This window comes from Zeus faber, assembly GCF_960531495.2.
Source record: "Zeus faber genome assembly, chromosome: 11".
Classification (NCBI taxonomy): Eukaryota; Metazoa; Chordata; class Actinopteri; order Zeiformes; family Zeidae; genus Zeus; species Zeus faber.
The window spans coordinates 11,271,865-11,291,864 of NC_137205.1; the positions used below are offsets into that span (position 1 = coordinate 11,271,865).

The 20,000-nt window shown below is 42.9% G+C and overlaps 3 protein-coding genes across 4 annotated transcripts in view; 1 reads left to right on the forward strand and 2 right to left on the reverse strand.

The window, feature by feature from the left end:
* pick1 (protein interacting with prkca 1) overlaps positions 1 to 6,467 on the reverse strand; it is a 9,811-nt gene extending 3,344 nt beyond the window's left edge. Inside the window, exons 1-12 of one of the 2 annotated variants that reach the window (XM_080009236.1) lie at positions 6,355 to 6,467; positions 5,936 to 6,009; positions 5,436 to 5,547; positions 5,097 to 5,225; positions 4,053 to 4,119; positions 3,781 to 3,870; positions 3,638 to 3,691; positions 3,201 to 3,263; positions 2,799 to 2,932; positions 349 to 441; positions 191 to 241; positions 1 to 25 (exon numbers count right to left, since the gene is read on the reverse strand). The exon at positions 1 to 25 is cut by the window's left edge and continues 120 nt beyond it. In XM_080009236.1, coding sequence (XP_079865362.1) covers positions 1 to 25; positions 191 to 241; positions 349 to 441; positions 2,799 to 2,932; positions 3,201 to 3,263; positions 3,638 to 3,691; positions 3,781 to 3,870; positions 4,053 to 4,119; positions 5,097 to 5,225; positions 5,436 to 5,547; positions 5,936 to 5,976 — 859 coding nt within the window. In that variant the 5' untranslated portion in view covers positions 5,977 to 6,009; positions 6,355 to 6,467. Of the gene's footprint in view, positions 26 to 190; positions 242 to 348; positions 442 to 2,798; positions 2,933 to 3,200; positions 3,264 to 3,637; positions 3,692 to 3,780; positions 3,871 to 4,052; positions 4,120 to 5,096; positions 5,226 to 5,435; positions 5,548 to 5,935; positions 6,010 to 6,213; positions 6,225 to 6,354 lie in introns of those variants that run through there. The other variant, XM_080009237.1, reaches the window with a different exon arrangement.
* Positions 6,468 to 7,162: 695 nt separating this feature from the next.
* On the forward strand, positions 7,163 to 8,986 carry LOC307236981 (galectin-2-like; the record flags this gene model as incomplete). Its single annotated transcript, XM_080009576.1, has 4 exons — positions 7,163 to 7,171; positions 7,412 to 7,491; positions 7,646 to 7,817; positions 8,840 to 8,986. 4 exons carry the CDS (start codon positions 7,163 to 7,165, stop codon positions 8,984 to 8,986), a joined length of 408 nt encoding a protein of 135 aa, XP_079865702.1.
* Positions 8,987 to 11,723: 2,737 nt separating this feature from the next.
* Positions 11,724 to 20,000, reverse strand: part of LOC307236408 (cdc42 effector protein 1-like) — a 9,493-nt gene continuing 1,216 nt past the window's right edge. The window contains exons 2-5 of the mRNA XM_080008821.1: positions 17,304 to 17,418; positions 16,829 to 17,217; positions 14,984 to 15,577; positions 11,724 to 13,294 (exon numbers count right to left, since the gene is read on the reverse strand). Of these exons, the coding sequence (XP_079864947.1) occupies positions 12,597 to 13,294; positions 14,984 to 15,476 (1,191 nt within the window). The 5' untranslated portion in view covers positions 15,477 to 15,577; positions 16,829 to 17,217; positions 17,304 to 17,418 and the 3' untranslated portion in view covers positions 11,724 to 12,596. The remainder of the gene's footprint in view (positions 13,295 to 14,983; positions 15,578 to 16,828; positions 17,218 to 17,303; positions 17,419 to 20,000) is intronic.

Genomic DNA, 20,000 nt, shown 5'->3' on the forward strand with positions numbered 1-20,000 from the left:
CTCGGTACATGGGCTCGCCCACGGCCTGGAGGAAAGAAGAATGGCATTCATTAGCCTCTGGTGTTTAAATGTGGCTCTGTATGATCTCCTTAGCGGAGCGCACCATAAAACCCTGTGAAAATGTAGAAAAACCTAGGAAATGTCCTTCAACACAACTTTTACTTGAGATATTGGAGATTTAAAAACTCACGATGCTGCTGTACTCTTCGTCATCCATCTCCTTCACCTTCAGGCAATATGACTGAAACACGAGAGTGAAGCCGTTCATCCACTGATCGCGATGGAACTTCTGATCCAATAATATAAAACCTTAAACCACGCCAAGCTACCGGTAATGTGCTCTCATACCAGATACTCGAACTTGACATCCAGGTACTTGCGGATGGTGAGCTTGGTGTCTGGTATGGCTTTGTGAAGGTACGTGTTCAGATCATGCAGCATCTGTGCGTGAGGAAACCAGAGGACATGGACAATTCCATACAACAAATTAAAACATTAAAAAGGACCAGCCAACCATGAAGCGCTATCTACAACAATCTACAATTATATTCTATGTTAGAATACAACATAAATAAATACATACAACAAAAAAATATGATTTGTTTTTTATCATTATTACCAAATTAAGATCAAGATCAAGATCAAGAGGTTATTTGTCACATACATATACATAATGTTGTGGAAAAAGATATGATTATTTAAAAAATGCCCTTGGGGAATTTAATACATATAGGAGTGAACACCTCATAAAATTAGTGACTTTTATGTAACAATGCCCTAAAGTGAGGAGTGGGTGGTCTTAAAGGTCACATATTAGGCGTTTTCACACTGCAGGAACCTTTTCATAGTTCTAAGAACTTTTTAGAGGAACCCTCCCTTTTTTATGTCCATACTGGAACTAGGAAGGATCGTAGTTCTTAGAACTGTGTTTTAAGGAACTTTTTTTTTTTTTTTTAAAGCACCTACTCCAGGGCAAGAAGAACCTTCAATGGCGTAAGTGCACGGTGATTGGTCCAGACGGAAGTCCATGGTCCCTCTGACTGAGGACAGTCCGTCCGGTCGAGTTTCATCGCTCTGGGTGCGGACCAGCTCACTTACACTCAGCAGTAATAAAAAATTAACCAATAAAAAATAAATAAATAAATGAAAAAGGGGGCCTTCCCAGTTCCTAGTTCCCCTCCGGGAGTCCCCACAACTGTTTGGTGCAAAAATGCCCCATCTGAGTACCTCCACCCAAGGCTTGAGAACTACATTTGCGAAGGAGGGCAATGTTTTTCCCTTGCAAGCCCCGGAACCGATGGCATTACGTGGAGGCTAACAGCCAAGCACGGGAACGGCTCTGTTGTTGGCTGCACAGACCAGCACAAATCCCAACATCAGCCCCCAGCCTCAGAGGACAGAAGAGCTGAGTGGATGAAGTTTATTTTTGATGGCAATGTCCCCGCTACAGTTGGCAAAAACATATATGTGTGTGCTACAACAAAGGACTGGCCACAAAACTTTTCCTGAAAGAGGACTCAATACCAACTGCCCGTGATGAGGGAAATAGAAACATTTTAAAAATAACTATGCTGTGTGTTTATTTTGCTGTTTAGCACTAGCAAAGGCTAATAACTGAGGTAATATATTAGAAGTCATTTTCTAGAAAGTTACTGCCGTTACTTGCTGCAAGATGCACATTAGTTTACGGTATTAGTTTGTTAGTTGAATGTCTGTAAATGAACTCCATCTTATCAACACCCTATGCTCCCCAGGCGCAGCTATACGGCAGCCCACTGCTCCTAGATACGTCAGTTACTAGGATGGTAAAATGCAGAGAAATGCATTTTATTGCCTCACTACTTGTACTCTGTGCAATGACAATGAGTTGAATCTAATCTTATCTAAATAATGGGACAGTAAAATGAGAGAATGGGTGGTGATGTCCCCAGAGTGTTTCTTGCTGCTGAGTTCCCAAGTGGGGCGTGGGGAGCAAGCAGCTCATTTGCATAAAACACCAGACACAGAAACATCCCGTTGAGAACAGGGTGTATAGAGGCATGTAAGAATGCATAAGCTGAGTGGTATTTTTAGCAAAAAAGACATGTTTTGGAGACCTCAGAGACCTATATTAACTTGTTGAAAAGGAGCATAATATGTGACCTTTAAATAAGTTGTAGAAGTGATTGGATGGCATAACAATCTTGGTCCTGCATGAACATTTACATTTAGTCATTTAGCAGACGCTTTTATCCAAAGCTTCTTACAAGGGAGAATAAGATTCAAGCTACATTGTGACAGAGACATTAGTGTAACAATAAATACTGCTAAGTAGAGCTAAGTAATTGTAAGTTAGGAGAGGGAGGAGGTGCTCTCTGAAGAGCTGGGTCTTAAAGTGCTTCTTAAAGACAGAGAGGGAGGTTCCTGCTCTGGTCGTTTTTGGCAGCTCGTTCCACCAACGTGGAACTACAAATGAGAATAAGCTGGATTGCCGTGGTTGTGCAGCCGGCAGAGCCAGGCGATGCTCATTTGATGAGCGCAGCATCCGGGGGGTAACATGTGCTTTTACAAGACCATTTAAGTAGGTGGGAGCATTCCCAGCAATCACTCTGTAGGCCAGCATAAGAGACTTGAACTTGATGCGAGCGGCTACAGGTAGCCAGTGGAGCTCGATGAGCAGCGGAGTGACATGTGCCCTCTTTGGCTGGTTGAACACCAGTCTCGCAGCCGCATGAATTGCATGACCTTGACTTTAGGAAACATGAATCAACTTTTTAAATGCACTTTCTCCTTGACGTTGCATCGTACTCTGCACTCACAGGCTTGATGGTCTTCAGCAGCTGAATGCCGTATTTCTCAATGTTGCGATGAGCTTCAGCGAACTTCACAAAGGCCTCGCTGGCCGCAGCCTGCGGCTCCCGGACCCCGATGACTGAGAACACATCCCCAAATGCTGAAACAGGAAACGTCACATCGATATCACAACAAAGTAACAAGTCTGGCTTTTAAACGAAAGTCAAAGTCAGCAGCCATCTGCCATCTGATCTGCTTTGTATTTTACTGCCAAATGGCAGTTTCTATCTTTATAGCGGTTTGGTGGGTTGGTAAACTGGACTATGGAAGGTGAATACATGAAGACTACATTAGAAAGTACATTAAAATATGCTCATTATGAATACTTAATTGATCGATTTGTAACCATCTGAAGGGTGATTACCCACCTCTATGAGTTTGAGAGATCTCAAAAAATGCTCTAAGCAGCCTCTTTGTGTGCTCCATCAGTCCTGTGAGGAAAAACAGGAAAGAGAGGTGGTGTTTGGGCAAACGCTAGTGACACTGTATATCAAAAATAGCAACTTGGAAATTAAAAAAATAAATAAAAAAATAAAAAATTAACCCAATGTCGGCATGGATTAATAGTGGTTTTAAAACACGTGGTTTGGACTTAAACTTAAATCTGTGTGAGCTTCCAGGCCAAGTTCAACCAAATAGTGACCTCTGGTCATCTTACAGTAGATTAAAGATTTAAGGACACCATACAGGGGTTAAACTGGGATTTCAGTGGACCCTAATTTTAGTATCGCCACACATGGCCTCAAATGTTCTATCTATCTATCTATCGCAACTGTTTACTGCTAAAAAATTTAAAGCACCCTGCCTTTATAAAGCTCTGCAGTTTTCTCCAACTCCTCCAGCCTCTTCACCAGTCCATCTGTGGAGAAAAGTGGGTTTCAGATTATCTTAATACGTCACAGACACTATGTTATATTTGACATATGAATGATTCCAGTGAGTTCTCACCGTTGCAGAGAATTGCTCTGCTGAGTCCAAGAGCGTCTGCTGTGCCAGAGCTCATGTTTTCCACCAGGCGGTGTTTCACTTTCTTTAGCACTGAAAAGCACAACACTCCACTGAACACATACTGTAGCAACAAACTGGATATATGATACGTAATGCTGGCTTTTATACAGTTATATTAGGGGTGGACTATGCTGCACACATATAAATTATGCATTATGTACATTCCCACTGTCTGTATTTTAAAAGAATGTTTATGTGAATGGTTTTGGTACCTATATCCAGAGATTTTCCCTGTTTGGGGTCTGCCTGTAATTTGTTGTAGTGGATTATTGCTTCTCCCTGAGAAACACAAGAACAATAATAACAATAAGTTATAAAGTTATAAACATAACTTAATCAAAATGAAGTTGAATGAGTTTTATTCAAGCAGTTCTAAATCTAGTGGATTTGTATTTAGCATAAAACCCAAACACTGTAATAGTTAAGATAATTTTCAGACTGAACTACCAAATGCATATGGTTAATTGTGTTTATGCTTTGCAGTGGTGTGACCACAGCGACACGCTGTAATCTTTTAATTCCCACTTTGGACCATCTCCCTAATCCACTGTGACAGGAGTCATAGACCTTCCTGTGCTTACAATGGATCCCAAAAACAACACAGCCACTCTGCATTGATGACGCTATGGCACATGCCGCAGACCATTGTCCTGATCATTCTATTACAGCTTGACTGGCAACCAGTTGTGCCTTTATTCATTGCTGTCTGTTGGTGCAATAACATGCAAAGCTGACAAATCTGGCAAATTGGTTATATTATTCAGAAACGTGGGACTTATCGGTGATAAATACTGCAATCTACTGTGAGTAACTTATTATTTTTTGTTTTAACTTGGGTATTTTAAAGAAAAACATCTTTCATGGTGATTGAATGATGGTGAATTTTTTTTTTAAATTCAAACAAGACGCAGATTTGAATAGTAAGAATCAATATTGAATTTCCATTCAACATCAGTAATATCTACTTGTTTGCAAAAGTTTAAATGGTTCCTTGTGGAACCAGCCAATATAAAAAGAATGTTCAAGTAATGATTATAAGCCTGCTGTAATGTTGTCCAGAGTCTCACTAGCCACAAGAAAAATGTATTAGCCTGCGGCTAACTGGATGTGGGTAAATATATTTAATTTTCTTAAGATATCCATAAAAAATCGTAACAAGTGAGAATACATATGAATTGCAAATGGCTTGAATGACTGTCTTTCAAGATGCATTACTATCCAGGTCAGGGAAGCCCTCCACCCCTCAACCCCCGTACCTGCACAGCTTGAATCATCTTGGCCACCTCCACCTTAGTCTTTCCTTTCACAGCTTTGCCATTCACCCCCTTGATCTCGTCCCCTGCTGCAAGTGTCCCATCTAGAGCGGCGGGCGTGTTGTCAAAGACCTGTGAGATAACAGAGAACAGATTAAAACAGAGAAGGGAAGATAATAGCGTGTTTACTATTCTAACAAAGCAATAAAAACATACTGATAAATTTCAGGCACCAAACATTATATATTCTTACAATGTTTATAATTGTACAAGGTTCTGGAAATGATGGACAGGTCAACTGAATAAAATTAAACATATGATTTTGTAGCTGCTTATGCATACCTGTACAATGTAGAGACAGGGGCAGTACTGTGCTCCGCCACCAATGCTGATCCCTATCAGGTTTTGAGCATCTTTCTTTAAAGTCACAGTGCCAGGTACTGTTGGTATGCCCCTGTTATGGAGACAACATGACATAATCAATGAATTAATCATCAATTATGAACAAATCAACTATCCACTGTTGATTTGTTGTTGGTTTTGGTAAGGGGATATAGAGTTATAGTAGATAGTGTAGTTTGAGGGATTTTTTACTTCATTGTTTTCCTGTAGCTGGATTGTACAACATTATCAAAATCTATTGATGAGGTTTTTTAATTTTATATGCTGTAATTTTTAAATTTCCCTACAGAATGTGCGAGTCAGTGGATGGGGCAGGCTGGTAAGAACCACCCAAATTGCCAAAAATATGCATGAGAGGAAGAATAAGCAATGGTCTTTTCACTGTAATTAGCTTTGACAGATTGCCAAATATAACGAGATCACAGCAACTTGCAACTTACAACTTGTCCTCCTCCAACTCATAGTCCATATCTGTAAACATCACGGGACGGTGTCACCCCTGCCCCTGTGCAATCTGAAAACAACACAAAATACACAACAAGGGATCAATCTACAAGCAGCAGCTTAGATGTAATCATATTGGTGTTCAGGGTGTTGCGGTCGAAACAGCTGTCAATGAGTTCCTTCCTCAATCATGTTTGGCAGCTCAAACTGCAATCACAGCGAGATGTACGAGCGACAATGCATGCGTCGACTTCTGTGGCCAAATGGTACAAACCCCGCTGGCTGCGTTGGTTTATTTCAGGCGTCTTCAAACGCTTACAGCTACAAAATGCAGGCTAACGCAGCTAGGCTAACAGCAGCTGATTCAAAGATGGGGACGTCTATTGAATAAGCGTCAAATAGTCGTCTTACTCACGATCGGCGTTCGCTCCAGTTATTCTCTAATAAATGTATCTTAATATGCATACAGAAACCTTTTTTTCAACCAAAGGATGGCCTTATTTACAAATGTTTCATTTCTTGATAATTTGACAGGTGCTGTTTACTTTTTGACGTCACATCCGGAAACTCACCGGACGCTGAGCCTAGCGGTAAACTATTTAAATGAATAGTAATTTTTTCCACATTTATTTCATGAATAAAAGTATAATATAAACATCATAAAGTATAAGGATAACGATTAATAGTAAAAAATTTAAAATGACAAAATGTAGTGCATACGTTTAAACATCGAACTATTTACTTATTTATCACACGTATTTTAAGAATACGTACAATATAAATGAATTGTAAATATAAACAATTACAAAATACATTTTTTATTTTTTTTACTGATTAATTGAAGTTGACATCTGCCAGTTCTGATCGGCATTGACAACAAACAACGTTCAACGTCACTGAGTAATGGATTTGAATACAATCAATTCAGCCACGCGTGGGGATTGCGTCCGAGGCCTTTGAAAGCGCATCACCTCGTCTAACCAAGAGACGTCATCACCTCGTGACGAATTGAACAGTTTGCCTGTCTCTGCACTAATTAGGGCCACTTGATAATAACACGTTCCCGGTCCAGCCCCGGTCGTTGCGCTATAAAAAAGGCAGTAAAAGCGACCCAGCGAACCAGTGTTTCTCTCCCTCGCCCATGAATAGGGGGATCGTGTGTGTGTGGGGTCCAGTGGTTTACAGCTTCTACTTGATTCAACATTATTCACCGACAACCCAAAATGAGCATGGTACGTATTTGCCATTTCTTTTTCTTTCTTTGTATTGTCGGGTTTGGGCTGTTTAACGTGAAAAATGGTGTGTGTGTGTGTGTGTGTGTGTGTGTGTGTGTGTGTGTGTGTGTGTGTGTGTGTGTGTGTGTGTGTGTGTGTGTGTGTGTGTGTGTGTGTGTGTGTGTGTGTGTGTGTGTGTGTGTGTGTGTGTGTGTAAAAAAAAAAATAATAATCATTTATTTATTGTGTGTCCCTCAGAACCTTGAATTGACGAATGTGCATCTGAGAGCTGGAGATCAGCTGAAAATAAAAGGAATGGTTCTGCATGATGCTGAGAGGTAACCTTTTCCCACTATAACTTCTAATGTACACCTTCGATTTAAATTTTTTTCGCTGGAGAAAGCTGCTAGTCACTAGATGCATGTATATTATTTGTGCCCTGATTCTATCTAATTATTATTATTTTATTTTTTTGTAATTATGATCATTAAGGTTCCAGATCGACCTGGGCAGTAATGCAGATGACCTGGCCATGCACTTTAACCCCCGTTTCAACGATGACTCCGATGGGACTGTGCTTGTGTGCAACTCCAAGTGTGCTGGTTGCTGGGGTGACGAGCAGAGGGAAAGCCACAACCCCCTAGAGAGAGGCGCTGACGTCAAGGTGAGGCGTTCCGTAAAGAAACTCCCTCTGGGTGAGGGTGAGGGTGAGGTTAGGTTACCCTAACATTGAGAATTCAGTGATCCCTTGTATATCAGCGGTGCCACTACGTTCAACAGAAAAGTGCTCCAAGACTTCGGTCAACGGTTTCCCTTCTAATTTACACACAAGATGTTTCATTTTGGATGTGCTGATTTAATTTGAGCTGTTATCGGAGAATGTGATTGGTGTCACAAAATACGAGAATGCCCTAAAGGAAAAAATACTTAATCATTAACCTTATTATACTGCTAGAAAGAAAAATTCAACATTCACAAACTTCAATTTATAAAATCTGAACCACAGTTATTTAGTTAAAAAAAAAAAAAAATTTGAAATTGGCTCACATATAAAAGCTATTCCCGACTATAAGAATTAAAAGCATTATGTAGCAGTGTGTAGAATTTACTGGCATCTAGGGATGAGGTTGCAGATTGCAAAAAAAACAAACTGAACTGAATATGCATGACCCTCAAAGGTGCAGTGTGTGGAATTTCAGGAACAGACTTGGCAGAAATGGAATAATATTCACAAGTACAGTATGTTTTAATTTGTAAAGTCACATGAAACTAAATCGTTGTGTTGGCGTGACCTTTAGAATGAGCTGTTTATATCTACATAGGGAGCAGGTACGCTTCCATGGAGGCCACCATGTTGCATCGCCATGTTTCTACAGTGTCCTAGAACGGACAAACCAAACACTGGCTCTAGAGAAGGCCTTTTGCGTTTTTCGCGAGTTCCGTGGTCACAGTCTCTTCGGATGCCGCTATGTCGCAGTGCCATGTGGAGGTGTATTGAGTTGGTTTGCGATCTGCAACCTCAGCACTAGATGATTTTACATACTCTACCTTTCTTTTTTTTTTTTTTTTTTGTGGACTTAATTGTACCTTACTGACACCTGCTGGATTGTTAAGTGTGTGTGGTGTGTGGTGTGTGTGCGTGTGCGTTCTGCATTAGTATTGTCTGTAATAATAAAATATTTTCAGGTTGTTTTGAAGCTGACTGGTAACATTTTTGAAGTGGAGCTCCCTGGTGGGCAGGAGGTGCAGTTCCCAAACCGTGACGGCATGGAGGTCATCAGCTACGTCAGAGTGAAAGGAGACTTCAGGCTGGACTCCTTCAAGATCTGCTAGGAGGGGGAACCGCTGTTCACCAGCTGGGGTGACACGTCAAAATATGAGTTATAAATCACTGTACAATTCTAATATTAGATCATCGTTAATGAAGATGTTAATATTTTGTTTGTTAATTTGCAATTTTGCTCACTATTAAAACTTTAAATCCAAATTATCTCTTGTGTTGGGTTTTCTTGTATGCCTGTAATGTGGGGCTGTTTTTAAAACCAATAAATAGATGTAAGCTAATTACTTTTTTTTTTTTTTTTTTATACAAAGAATAACAATCCTATTTCCTCTTCTCCTTTCCATAAGATGCTCAGTCCATAAAATAAGTATTGGGCAGCTTAAGTGTGTGAAATTAATCAAAAGCAAAATATACTTTATAAAATTAAAAAGATTGCTGCATAATGTCTTTACAATATCACTATTTTTTTTATGGTAACTTGAATATGGAACGACAATCCTTAAAATTGAATCTTTGGTCTAAAATAGAGATTTTCTTGTAAAATATATTTTCTTCACCCTGTTAAGAACATTGTTTTGAGCTAAAATCAAATTGACAACCACCTCCAATAATTAAACCTCTTACTCATATCGGTCATTTAAAAAAATAAAAACCCCTTTTCCAGAATATACAAACTTTAAAAACATGATACTTTACCTGCCGGGGGATGAGACCTTGCTGTTTTCACAGATATCAGCCGGTGTATTTGCAACAACACCTTTTCTATGAACTGTAATTCCAAAATGCAACTTATACAATATAAGATTCTGCACGGAGCTCATATCGCCCAGCACAAAATGGGTTTCGTGGATAAAGATGTTCATTCTCACTGTTCCCTTAATACCAGAGATGACTACTTTCATGCCATCTGGCTCTGCCTACCTATACTTGAACATTCTGGACCAACATCACCAAGAAGCTATCAACCCTTCTGGGTCACAGCTTTCCAGTCTCCCGACTGTCTCCGCAGTGACCTCTCCTCAGTTGACCCACCACCGTCGTGCCAGGCTTGTTAGACATTCCGTCTGGTCCTGTGACCCGGGCGGGGACCTGAGCCTGGGGCTCCCCATACGGTCTCCCCTTGGTGGGGGGCGGGCTCCTATCGTCGCACTGGGCTGCCTGGGTTCCTGTCCTCTGGCACTCTCGGTGCTGGTGGGGGCAGGCTGCCGCCCTCTGTTTTGTGGTCCTGGGGTGGGCTTCGCTCTTGCGCAAAGCGCTGGTGGGCATGGGGGTCCCACTGGCTCGTGGGTGGTTCGGCGGGGTGTCGGTCTGTCAGCACGGGCGGTCTCATCACAGGCTCACACACACCACCAGGAGGTGGATGTAACCAGGAGGGTGTTGGGGTGTGATCAAAACAGGTTATCACAGCCCAGCGCCCTCCTGGTTACATCCACCTCATCCCTTATTTACTACCATAACTACGACAGGAAGAGGCCACATGACCAATTTCTGAACCAGTTTTCCTGCACCTTTTTAAAAATAAAATAAATTAAAAAAATAAAAATAAAAATAAAAAATTTAACTTTTTTTTCCAAAACATGTTGTCCGATGTTTGTTCTTCCATGTACATGTTTGTTTCTATGTTTGTGTTTTTTCCATGTACTTGTTTGTTTCTATGTTTATGTTTTTTCCATGTACATGGTATTTGGTTCTATGTTTATGTTTTTTCCGTGTACACGTTGTTTGGTTCTGTTTATTTGTCTCAACCGTGGTGATTCTCCCCCTCTTGGACCAGTCATTAGTTGTTTATAGACCCAAACATGGTAAAATAGTTCTCCAAAGAAGGGGGTTGGTGGGGATTCTGTATCACAAAAAGCTGTGTCTTGTCATCCTACAGGTCGTCCACAGGACAGAGTTGTTGCAACAGTTCTTGATGATTAAATTATAAAGAGTTGCATTGCAGGTTGAGAAGTTGAACTCCACTTGCAGACTAGCTCTGTCCTAGATGCAATGGCACAAATACTCTGTGTTGTATGCCCAGCATGATGACAGCACAGTTAAAAAAAAAACCCCAGATCTGCGAAGAGGGGGAACCGCTGTTTACCAGCTGGAATGGGAAAAAAAATGAGCGTAATGAATCACTGTACAATTCTATTATTAGATCATTGTTAATGAAGATGTTAATATTTTGTTTTATAATATTTACAATTTCCTCCATTTTCCTCATTATTATTATTATTATTATTGAAACTTTCAATCCAAATGATCTCTTGTGTTGGGTTTTCTTTTGTGCCTGTTATCCTGGGCAGTTTTTAAAACCAATAAATGTAAGCAAATGACTTATTATTATATATTATTATTTATTTTTATTTCTTACAAAGAATAATAATCCTTTTATCTCCTCCTCCTCTTCTCCTATCCCTAAGACGATCAGTCCATAAAATAAGTATTGGGGAGCTTAAGTGTACAAAATTAATCAAAAGCAAAATATACTTTAAAAAATAAATAAAGTAAAAAAGACCCCAATAAAATGGGCTACACAATGTCTTTACAATAATATCACAAAATTAAATGTTGTTTTTATGACACCTTATTTATGGTTACTTGAATGAGGAATATGTAATAACATCTTTAGAATAAAATACAGATTTTCTTATATTCACATATTCTCTTCACACTGGTAAGAACATTGTTATGATGGCATTTAACAGTGTCCTCAGCCATGAGTCCCTTTACTGGTAGAGTTCATCCCATTTCCAATTTCCAAACATAGAAATGTATTATCGCTTGGAAATGATATTAGTCTGTCGCTAAAGTCATCATAAATTGAAAATCCAATTTTTTTCAATAAGTCACAATTGACACCATCAGTGTCTTTCTCCTCTTTCTCCAATCTAGGTGTTGAGGAGAAAGAGTATGTTTATCCACCTGAATACATTGAATGAACTACAACACCTTTGTGATTTACAAAGTCATCTTTTTTATTATATACGGTAAGCATTGTTTACTTTCAAGATATGGAAGCTAATATTGTTAAATCCTAAATGAACAATCATATTGCTTTGCAGACATGGATGCAGTCGGTCACATGTGAGTCAGATGAAATCATGTTTCTGAACAAGTCACAACGATGACTTGAAATGTGTAGCGGTCATTTCCTGCCACAATCGGTTTTGGTTTTACAACGGTGTGGGCTTTGTGACAGGGATTAATATGAAATTACAGTAAGCACACACCTCATATTCTTCATTCAATATCTGTTCTATGGCATAGTTACCTCAAACATTTAGGAGGATTTGATTGTTAAACACCAGTATGAGTATATTGTGTTAAAATATGTACAGGGAAAAAAAAAAAGATGTCAATGTTCTTGAACATTATCTTTCTGCTCAAACATAACTGTGGTCAATTGGAGTGCAGTATGTTTCATTCCCCATTGAAATCCTTTTTATTGTCAGCGTAATGTTCGCCTGGATCACAATGTCCCAGTTCATTTCACTGAGTTCTATGGGGAGAATCCCACATCCAGAACAGTGTCAACAATGTGGAATCCACGATGGTGGCATCAGCAGTGGGGAACTCCCGTTTCAACTAGTTGACTCAGGTTCAAATCTCAAAAAAAGCCGGCGTCTGTTGTTTTTAGGGATTAACTCGACAAAAGCGAAAGAGTGCATTTAGCATTCAGACTTTGATCTCTTCCTCCTCCTCAGAGAAGGCACACGGCTCCTTGCGGCTGCGGGAGAAGGACGACGTGGTGCTGAGGCGTGGGTGCGAGGCCGGGGGATTGTTGTCGCTTTGACTCCGCCCCCGTGAGAAGGACCCGCCTCCGTAGTGGCGCGAAAGCACGTCGGCCGCCCTCTGGAAACTCTCCGCCTCCATCGCCGCCTCCTCCTGCTGAGAGCTCTCCGGCGAGGCCGCGCCCGGCGTCTCGGGAGACGTCCCGTCCTCGTCTCGCTCCGCCCCGTCGGAGCCCCCGCATGGCCCCCCGGTGTCCGGCCCCCCTCCTCGGAATGACCCACTACAGGTGGAGGGGACGGGACTCAGGGCGGGGGTGTCAACGGGCAGCTCGATGACAGAGTTGCTCTCCTCTTCCTCTCTCGTGTTGTCCTCCTCTTCTTCTTCTTCTTCTTCTTCTTCCCTGCTCTGCCCTTCGTCCTCGCTGTGGTTGGACAACTGGAAGGAGCCGGGGTTGTCAATCAAGCTCAACACCTCGGACATTAGGGACGGACCCAGGTCCAAGGTGAACGAAGTCAGGGAGTCAGAGCGCGTCAGTGTGAAGCCGCCATTGTCCGATAAAGAGCCTTTACGGACGTTTGTGTCCTGAAACTGTCTGTCCAGGCGGGAGAGGCGGGGCAGGGTGACAAAGCCAGACTGCAGACCTGTTCATGGTCAGAGGGACAAAAAGATGTTTTGGTCAATACAATGGGAAAATCTAGTGAAGGATGAGACATGAGTGAATGGAAGCCAATAAAATAAAATAAAACCTTTCAATTATATAATATTTTTTTTGTATAGAAATACAATCAAAATATATATATATATATATAAGAAGAAGAAGAAGAAGAAGAAGAGAAAAAGAAGAATTATAAATAGCAAATAATTTAATTAATAATTATAAATTTAATTTCAAGAAAAAAAAAATATATATACAGAATTGTATCTACAGTATATATATTATTCTACTATGTTATTGTACTGGAAAATACATTTGAGAACTTAAACAATATGATAAGATTACGTTTTTAAATTGTCCAGCAGCGTGACTTCTTCTCCAGAGGGCAGCAGAATACAACAAGTGGTATTATGGGTGACTTCCTGCAGGGCGACCCTAAAACCTCTCACACATTCCACAATGCCATGACTTCAGGCTCAGAATGCAGTGCACCCTAAAGGGACGGAGCTGACGTTTTTTACTTTTTACTTGTAATTTGTCTCCCGGGAGAGTTCCAAATTACTGCCGAAAAAGACGAGGTGCGTAAAAGAGAAAGAGAAAGGGAAACTAATTGAAAGCGCCAACCTGTTGAGTCAACATATAGGAAACCAGGAAGAAGACCTGGTCATTCAGTCAGTGCAAAATAGAGTAAAACTGGATGAAACAGCTAACAGCATAATGGAAATGAATTTGGGATATCTTAATATGGAGGTTTTAATCTGTCATTCAGTTATAATTATTTTTCAAACGGTGAATACTTATTTTCCAAAAACTTGAAAGTTTTTGATCATGGCAGAGACGCTGCAGAGTCCATTGAAGTTCAAGAGAAACTCAGGAATCACAAAAGGAAAGTGCTTAACAAGTTCCAGCGATCCCCGGGACAACTAGCCCCTCGGGGTGACACTCCTGTTCTGGGAGAATGGCAAATGTCTTTCGTACGGGGTAATTCCAGAAAAAAGCATGGTAATGACACACACGCACATTCATCATCAGAAAGGTGTTGCCTTGGTGATTTCTGATGACTAAGAAGATGACTAATGTTTCTCTGTGTCTTATGTTATTATTTTTAATAACTTACTTGTTTATTTTCCCATCATCTCAGCTGGATACTGCATTGTTTTAAGAGTTTGCCGGGACATCTGAAACATTCTGGTTGGGTACGTTCGGTCAAATCAATTTTAAAAAGGGTGCCTCGACAGATCGTGACCTCGACAGATCGCCATTTTAAATATCTCATTTATCGCACAACGCAACTTGTTCCAAAATGTGTTACTTTACAGGCATCTTCAAATGATCTCTGCGATAGATCAGGTTACAGTGTTAGTGTGTAGTGATCCGTGTGGGAAGCTGGTGGGGAGTCAGAGAGTTTCAAATGTTCAACTGGACACTTCTGGCGGACAGAAAATGCTTCATCTGAATCTAGAGAATATCCAGAATGTAAAGGGGGATCCACAGTGGTTAAGGTGGATGAGGTCAAACTGGTTAAACCCTAAAGTCACAAAATCTCAAATGAACATTATTATATATCATTATACATCAAATAGCGCTAATAGTGTGTACTACTGTAGTGTAGTGTGTAGTGGATTGCTCTATGTAGGCGCCGTTCTCTTGCACAACAGCCTTGTTGTTGCCTCACCGTATGCGAAGAGGGAATCTCCGGGCGAGCTGATGGAACTGGGGAACAGCATCCTCTGCAGGCAGCCGTTGGGAGGGTCGATGTTCAGCTGCGGCAGGGAGATGGCGTTCTTAATGATGGGCGAGACGGCCGGCGGAGGGGGCGATAAGTCCCGCGAGCCCCCCCGCGGCCGGGGCTCTGGGTTCCTCCGTACGTGGCGGAAAGTGCGCATGAAGAAGCCCGTGGTTTTGGAGCTGCTGGTGGAGTCCGGGCTTCCGGACTCCCTGCGACCGCCGCCACCGCCGCCACCGCCGCCACCGCCGCCACCGCCGCCATGGTTGCTAAGGAAAGACGTGTCCCCAAACACGTCTCCGCCGCGGCCGACATGCATGGTGTGTCGGAAGTCGCCCAGCGGCGGGCTGATCATGTCCACGGAGAGGTCGCTCTTGAAGTGACGTTTGCCCTGAGAACCAGCCACGAGGCCCTTGATCCCCGGCAACTTCCCCAGACTCATGATGGCGAGAAAAAAAGAAAAAAAACACCCCAATATCTCTCAGAATGAAAGCGCAAAATTCAAAGTAGTAAGTCCAAGTTTGAGTTCCACAGCATGGCCCACTGTGAAACGAGAGAGAAAAGAAGGGGAAAACTGTTGAACGGTCTGAATGGTGGAGAAGGAGAATTCAAATATCTGGTTGTTCAGCATGCTAAGAATGTGTGCACAATTAATTCTCAACACGGTCAGTGCCAACTATTCATCCCCTGTCGGCCTGTGGTTTCCCTTGTGGATCCACCCCACAGCCTTGCATGCTAAAAAAAAAAAGGAAATGTGTTTAGGATATGACTCTAACCATGAGACCATGTTTCTCTGATTACTGCAGTTTATGGAAACCTGGGATTGACTTGAATTCTTTATGTGTTGAGAAACGTCGATGTATGGCGAGTCCCAGCATGTGAGGTAGGGGTTTATGTGCCGTGTACCCTGAAACGGGAGTGAATAAACTGGATGTGACACTAGTTGGAAGTCTGATATAAATGGTTTGTGCGCTTTCTAGTGAAAACTTATTTTTAATTGTGAAATAAGCACAGATTAAATAAGCACCTCAGCATTAAATTTGTCCATCAGTCAAACCGTTGCTGCAGCTCTGCCAGCAGTGAAAACCTCATTCCGAGAGGATGACAGACAAGTCTTATTTTAACTGGGTTGTGGGAAACAACAGTGTTACCTGGTTACCCCCAAACTCCAGCGTGCCAGCCACCCAGGCCCGTGTTTGCAAATCATTATCCGGCATCCCCCGAGGTTTGGCGGAGTCTGGTTTAACGTAAATAATTATTCCGTGTGTTGTTTTCCTCCAGCCCTAGTAAAAATTCCCGTAAGGTGGTGCACAACACAGCGGGACGTAGGCCCGCGGAGCATCACTGGTCTCTTTTTGTTTCTACTACAGCGTCTGGCCCTGTAACCCTGCAGAGATAACACACTTGTGGAAGTTTATAAATAATCCCATTAATAGAGCGTAATTGGATTGAGTCACTTTACAGGCCCATTCCTGCTAGAATGTTGCCCGGCAGCTTCACTGCTCGCCACCAGGTTATATCACACTGCGTGGCACAGCATGTATCCAGACAGCGACTGTAATGGTACAGTACGTCTTTTTTAGGTTTTTTAGCTGACTGGTACTGTGTCGTTTTATCACCCTATGATCCACTGACATCCACTCTACATGGAACATGGATGGAAATCATGTAACTGCCCATGTACATTGCCGCCATTCACCAGTTGTTCAGATACACATTTAAAAGTTTTCCAACTTGACCCTGTAATGTAGACAACAGCTGAAACACCATCAGTATCAGTAATCTTATGCTTACTGGTAGTCCTTTTTGCACCTGTTCTTAAAGGTTGACGAGCTTCTGACAGATCCTCTATGTCTGCGTTTCATCCAATTAGGGAGCTCGGCGCACCTCACAAGGCCACGGCCGTCCCGGCGGGGAGAAAGAGAGAGCGTCTGGCATCGGGGCGTCGTCTCCCGCTAAAGAGGTTTGTCCATGCGTGGCGCCACACCGTCCACGGCACTCCCTGCGACTCCTCCACCTCCGCTCTGGTGCCGCCCGGTCCGTCACCCTTTCTTTTCTTTTTAACCCACTGCGTAAGAGTTCAGGTGGCGTGCCGGGCGCGGGGATAGCGCTTTTTTTCCCGCTCGGGCAGAAGCAATAGCGTCAAGCGCCGTAATCCAAGAATTTGTCCCGTCTGTGCGGCCCTGCGAGAGAAAAGATAAGGCCCTTCCAGGATCGTCCGTGTGCGGGATTAGCTCCTAATCCCTCCTGTTGTCCCTCCCTCTCTTACCCCATCTCTTCATCCCTCCCTCGCTCTCTGCCCTCCTTCAATCCACCAGTTCACTAGGGGCGTCCAGGTAGGGGGGCTTCTCAGTTTTCATTCAGTATACTTCGGGCCGTGGGAGCTGTGGGAGAGAGAGAGAGAGCGAGAGAGCGAGAGAGAAAGAGAGAGAGAGAGAGAGAGAGAGAGATTAACAGAAAGAGGGAGAGAGAAATATGAGTAACATGCTTTCAACCAACGACAAAAGCAACATCAATTCCTCAGATTGAAATGTTTGGATTGAATTTTTTCATTTAATTGAAAAAAAAAGTCCTCTGATTTGGCTATGGCCGCATTTGTAACAGCCAGCATACCCATTAGAATGTTTCATTTCACCAATATGACCACCACCAGATGAGGATTTTGAGTCTTTCATCTTGGAAGTCAGGCCTTTTTGATTTGTTTGATGGATTTTGTTGAGATTATAATTCTTATGTGACCCTTTTCTGTGGATACTGACATTCAAAGCAGCACCCTCCAGTGCAGTGAGAACTTCAGACATTTATGTGATTTGAACTCCTAAGCCGATCTGCTGCAGTGTGGCGCTGCACTTGACTTTTTACCGCAGCTCGTTGCTATAAAGAATCAGCACAATCTGAACCTGTTGCTCCAATCATACAATATCCAGACTTATACAGACTTGGATTGTTTCTGTCTGGTAGGGGGATGGGAGCACCTGTAAGACCCCAGACACGTGTCGCAGGCTGTGGGTGTCTACCCGTCCAGGGCCCTGCCAACGGTAGGATTAGCGTCAGAAAGCCTGGCAGAAAAGCCTCTGTCAGTCAATCTGGACCCAGGGCACCACCAACGGATACACGGTCACGGTGCTGGTCTTGGTTCCTCCCTTCCTCCGCTGTGCTTTGATCCAGGTTCAGATCCCTAAACCTTCCAACTAATGCCGTCAATACCAATAAGTTAAAAAACAAATGTGTGATGACCGGTCGCCGTCGCTACAACCACAGAAGGAAGGTGCGGGACGGGCGACTGGGAAGGGGAAGGAGTGAAAGCCGATAAGTTGATCAGAGTTTGGTTTGACAGCAAGTGGGGGCCAGGGGAGTGGATTTTGGGAGTCTGTCCGTCGCCTGACCGTGACTGATCCCTCTGTCCATTAACCTGTTTATCCAAAGGGAGCGATTAGAGCCTGACGAGCACAAGACGAGACAGTAATAGGCAGACGGAGAGGGACGACAGCACGCTGCAACAATGCTTCACATGCATATGACCTCACCGTGGTACCCCCACCTCTCCCCCTTTAACCTTTCATTTGATACTCCATCCCAGTATTTAGACATCTAATTCCCCATTTAATGAGCGCTTTGGCTAGGAAGTATTTTAACAACACGAGTGCCCCGTTTGCATCTTGAGGGAGTCCTTCCCCCTGTCTCTGTGTGCACTCCATTTAGCTCGACTTCAGTTTGCACCACGCGCAATAAAGCTTAATACCGGTGCAGGAATCCACTCCTGCCTCATTATTCGGGCAAATGGTCTCATTAGAGACGCAAGCGGAGGCCGGTTCCGTGGCCAAACGTGCTGTTTATCCCCAAATTGTACAGTACCTGCACACATCCGTAAACAAAGTGGGTTTGGCTGAGAGGCAGACCAGAGCTGCCTGCGTGATTGTGGAGAAGAGGGTAGGGGTGGGGGTACGGGCAGTGTAGAGTGTAATGGGAACAGCCGGATGCCATCCATTATGAGCATCAAATAAAGGATCTGAGAACCCTGATGAGAAACACATTGCACCTCCGTGCTTTGGGGGGGGGGTCTACTGTCGTGTGTACATTCTGCTGTTTTCAATTAAATCCTTCATTTTTGGTCCAAAGTTTTGTCTTTCTTTGTGTCTCGGATGCGCTTAGTTTCTCACACCACTAACAGACGGTCGCCAATGACCACGCAACTGTACGCACGCACACACACACACACACAAGTACGCACGCACACACGCACGCACACACACACACACACACTCGTGTGTGCATTCTGCTGTTTTCAATTAAATCCTTCATTTTTGGTCCAAAGTTTTGTCTTTCTTTGTGTGTGTCGGATGCGCTTAGTTTCTCACACAACTAACAGACGGTCGCCAACGACTACACAACTGTACGCATGCACACGCACACACACGCGCACACACGCGCGCACACACACACACACACACACACACACACACACACACACCCTTGTGTCATAGTGGGTCACACATATGCACATGGACAAGTCTATATATACAAACATGGCACACACACACACACACACAATAAGATATATACTTTGTGTGGAAGTATTGTTCACAAGCAGCAGTAGCCCAAAGCCAGACGCTTCCCCTGGACCGGGGAGCCCTGATCCATTTACGGCGCGGCACCAGAGGGCTGTGGTTTGGGTCAAGGCAGCCTGACCATCACACACAAGTCCAAAATAAAACATTAGCTAAGTTTGCAAGGACCATTGCGACGTGGCAGCCCGGTCCACGGTCTGTCAGCTTCTCCTGCTTTATCTACATGGTGCGTTGTTCCCAGCTTCATCATTAAAGGACTGTGGTATAACATCTGATAAAAGTGAGTTTCTTTTCATGTACTTTCACTCCTTCTCACACTCTCTGACCCTTTCAGGTTTGTTTACTCACTAGGGCAAGCACTCAAGATAAGAATACATTTTTCCTCAGTTCAATGGCTG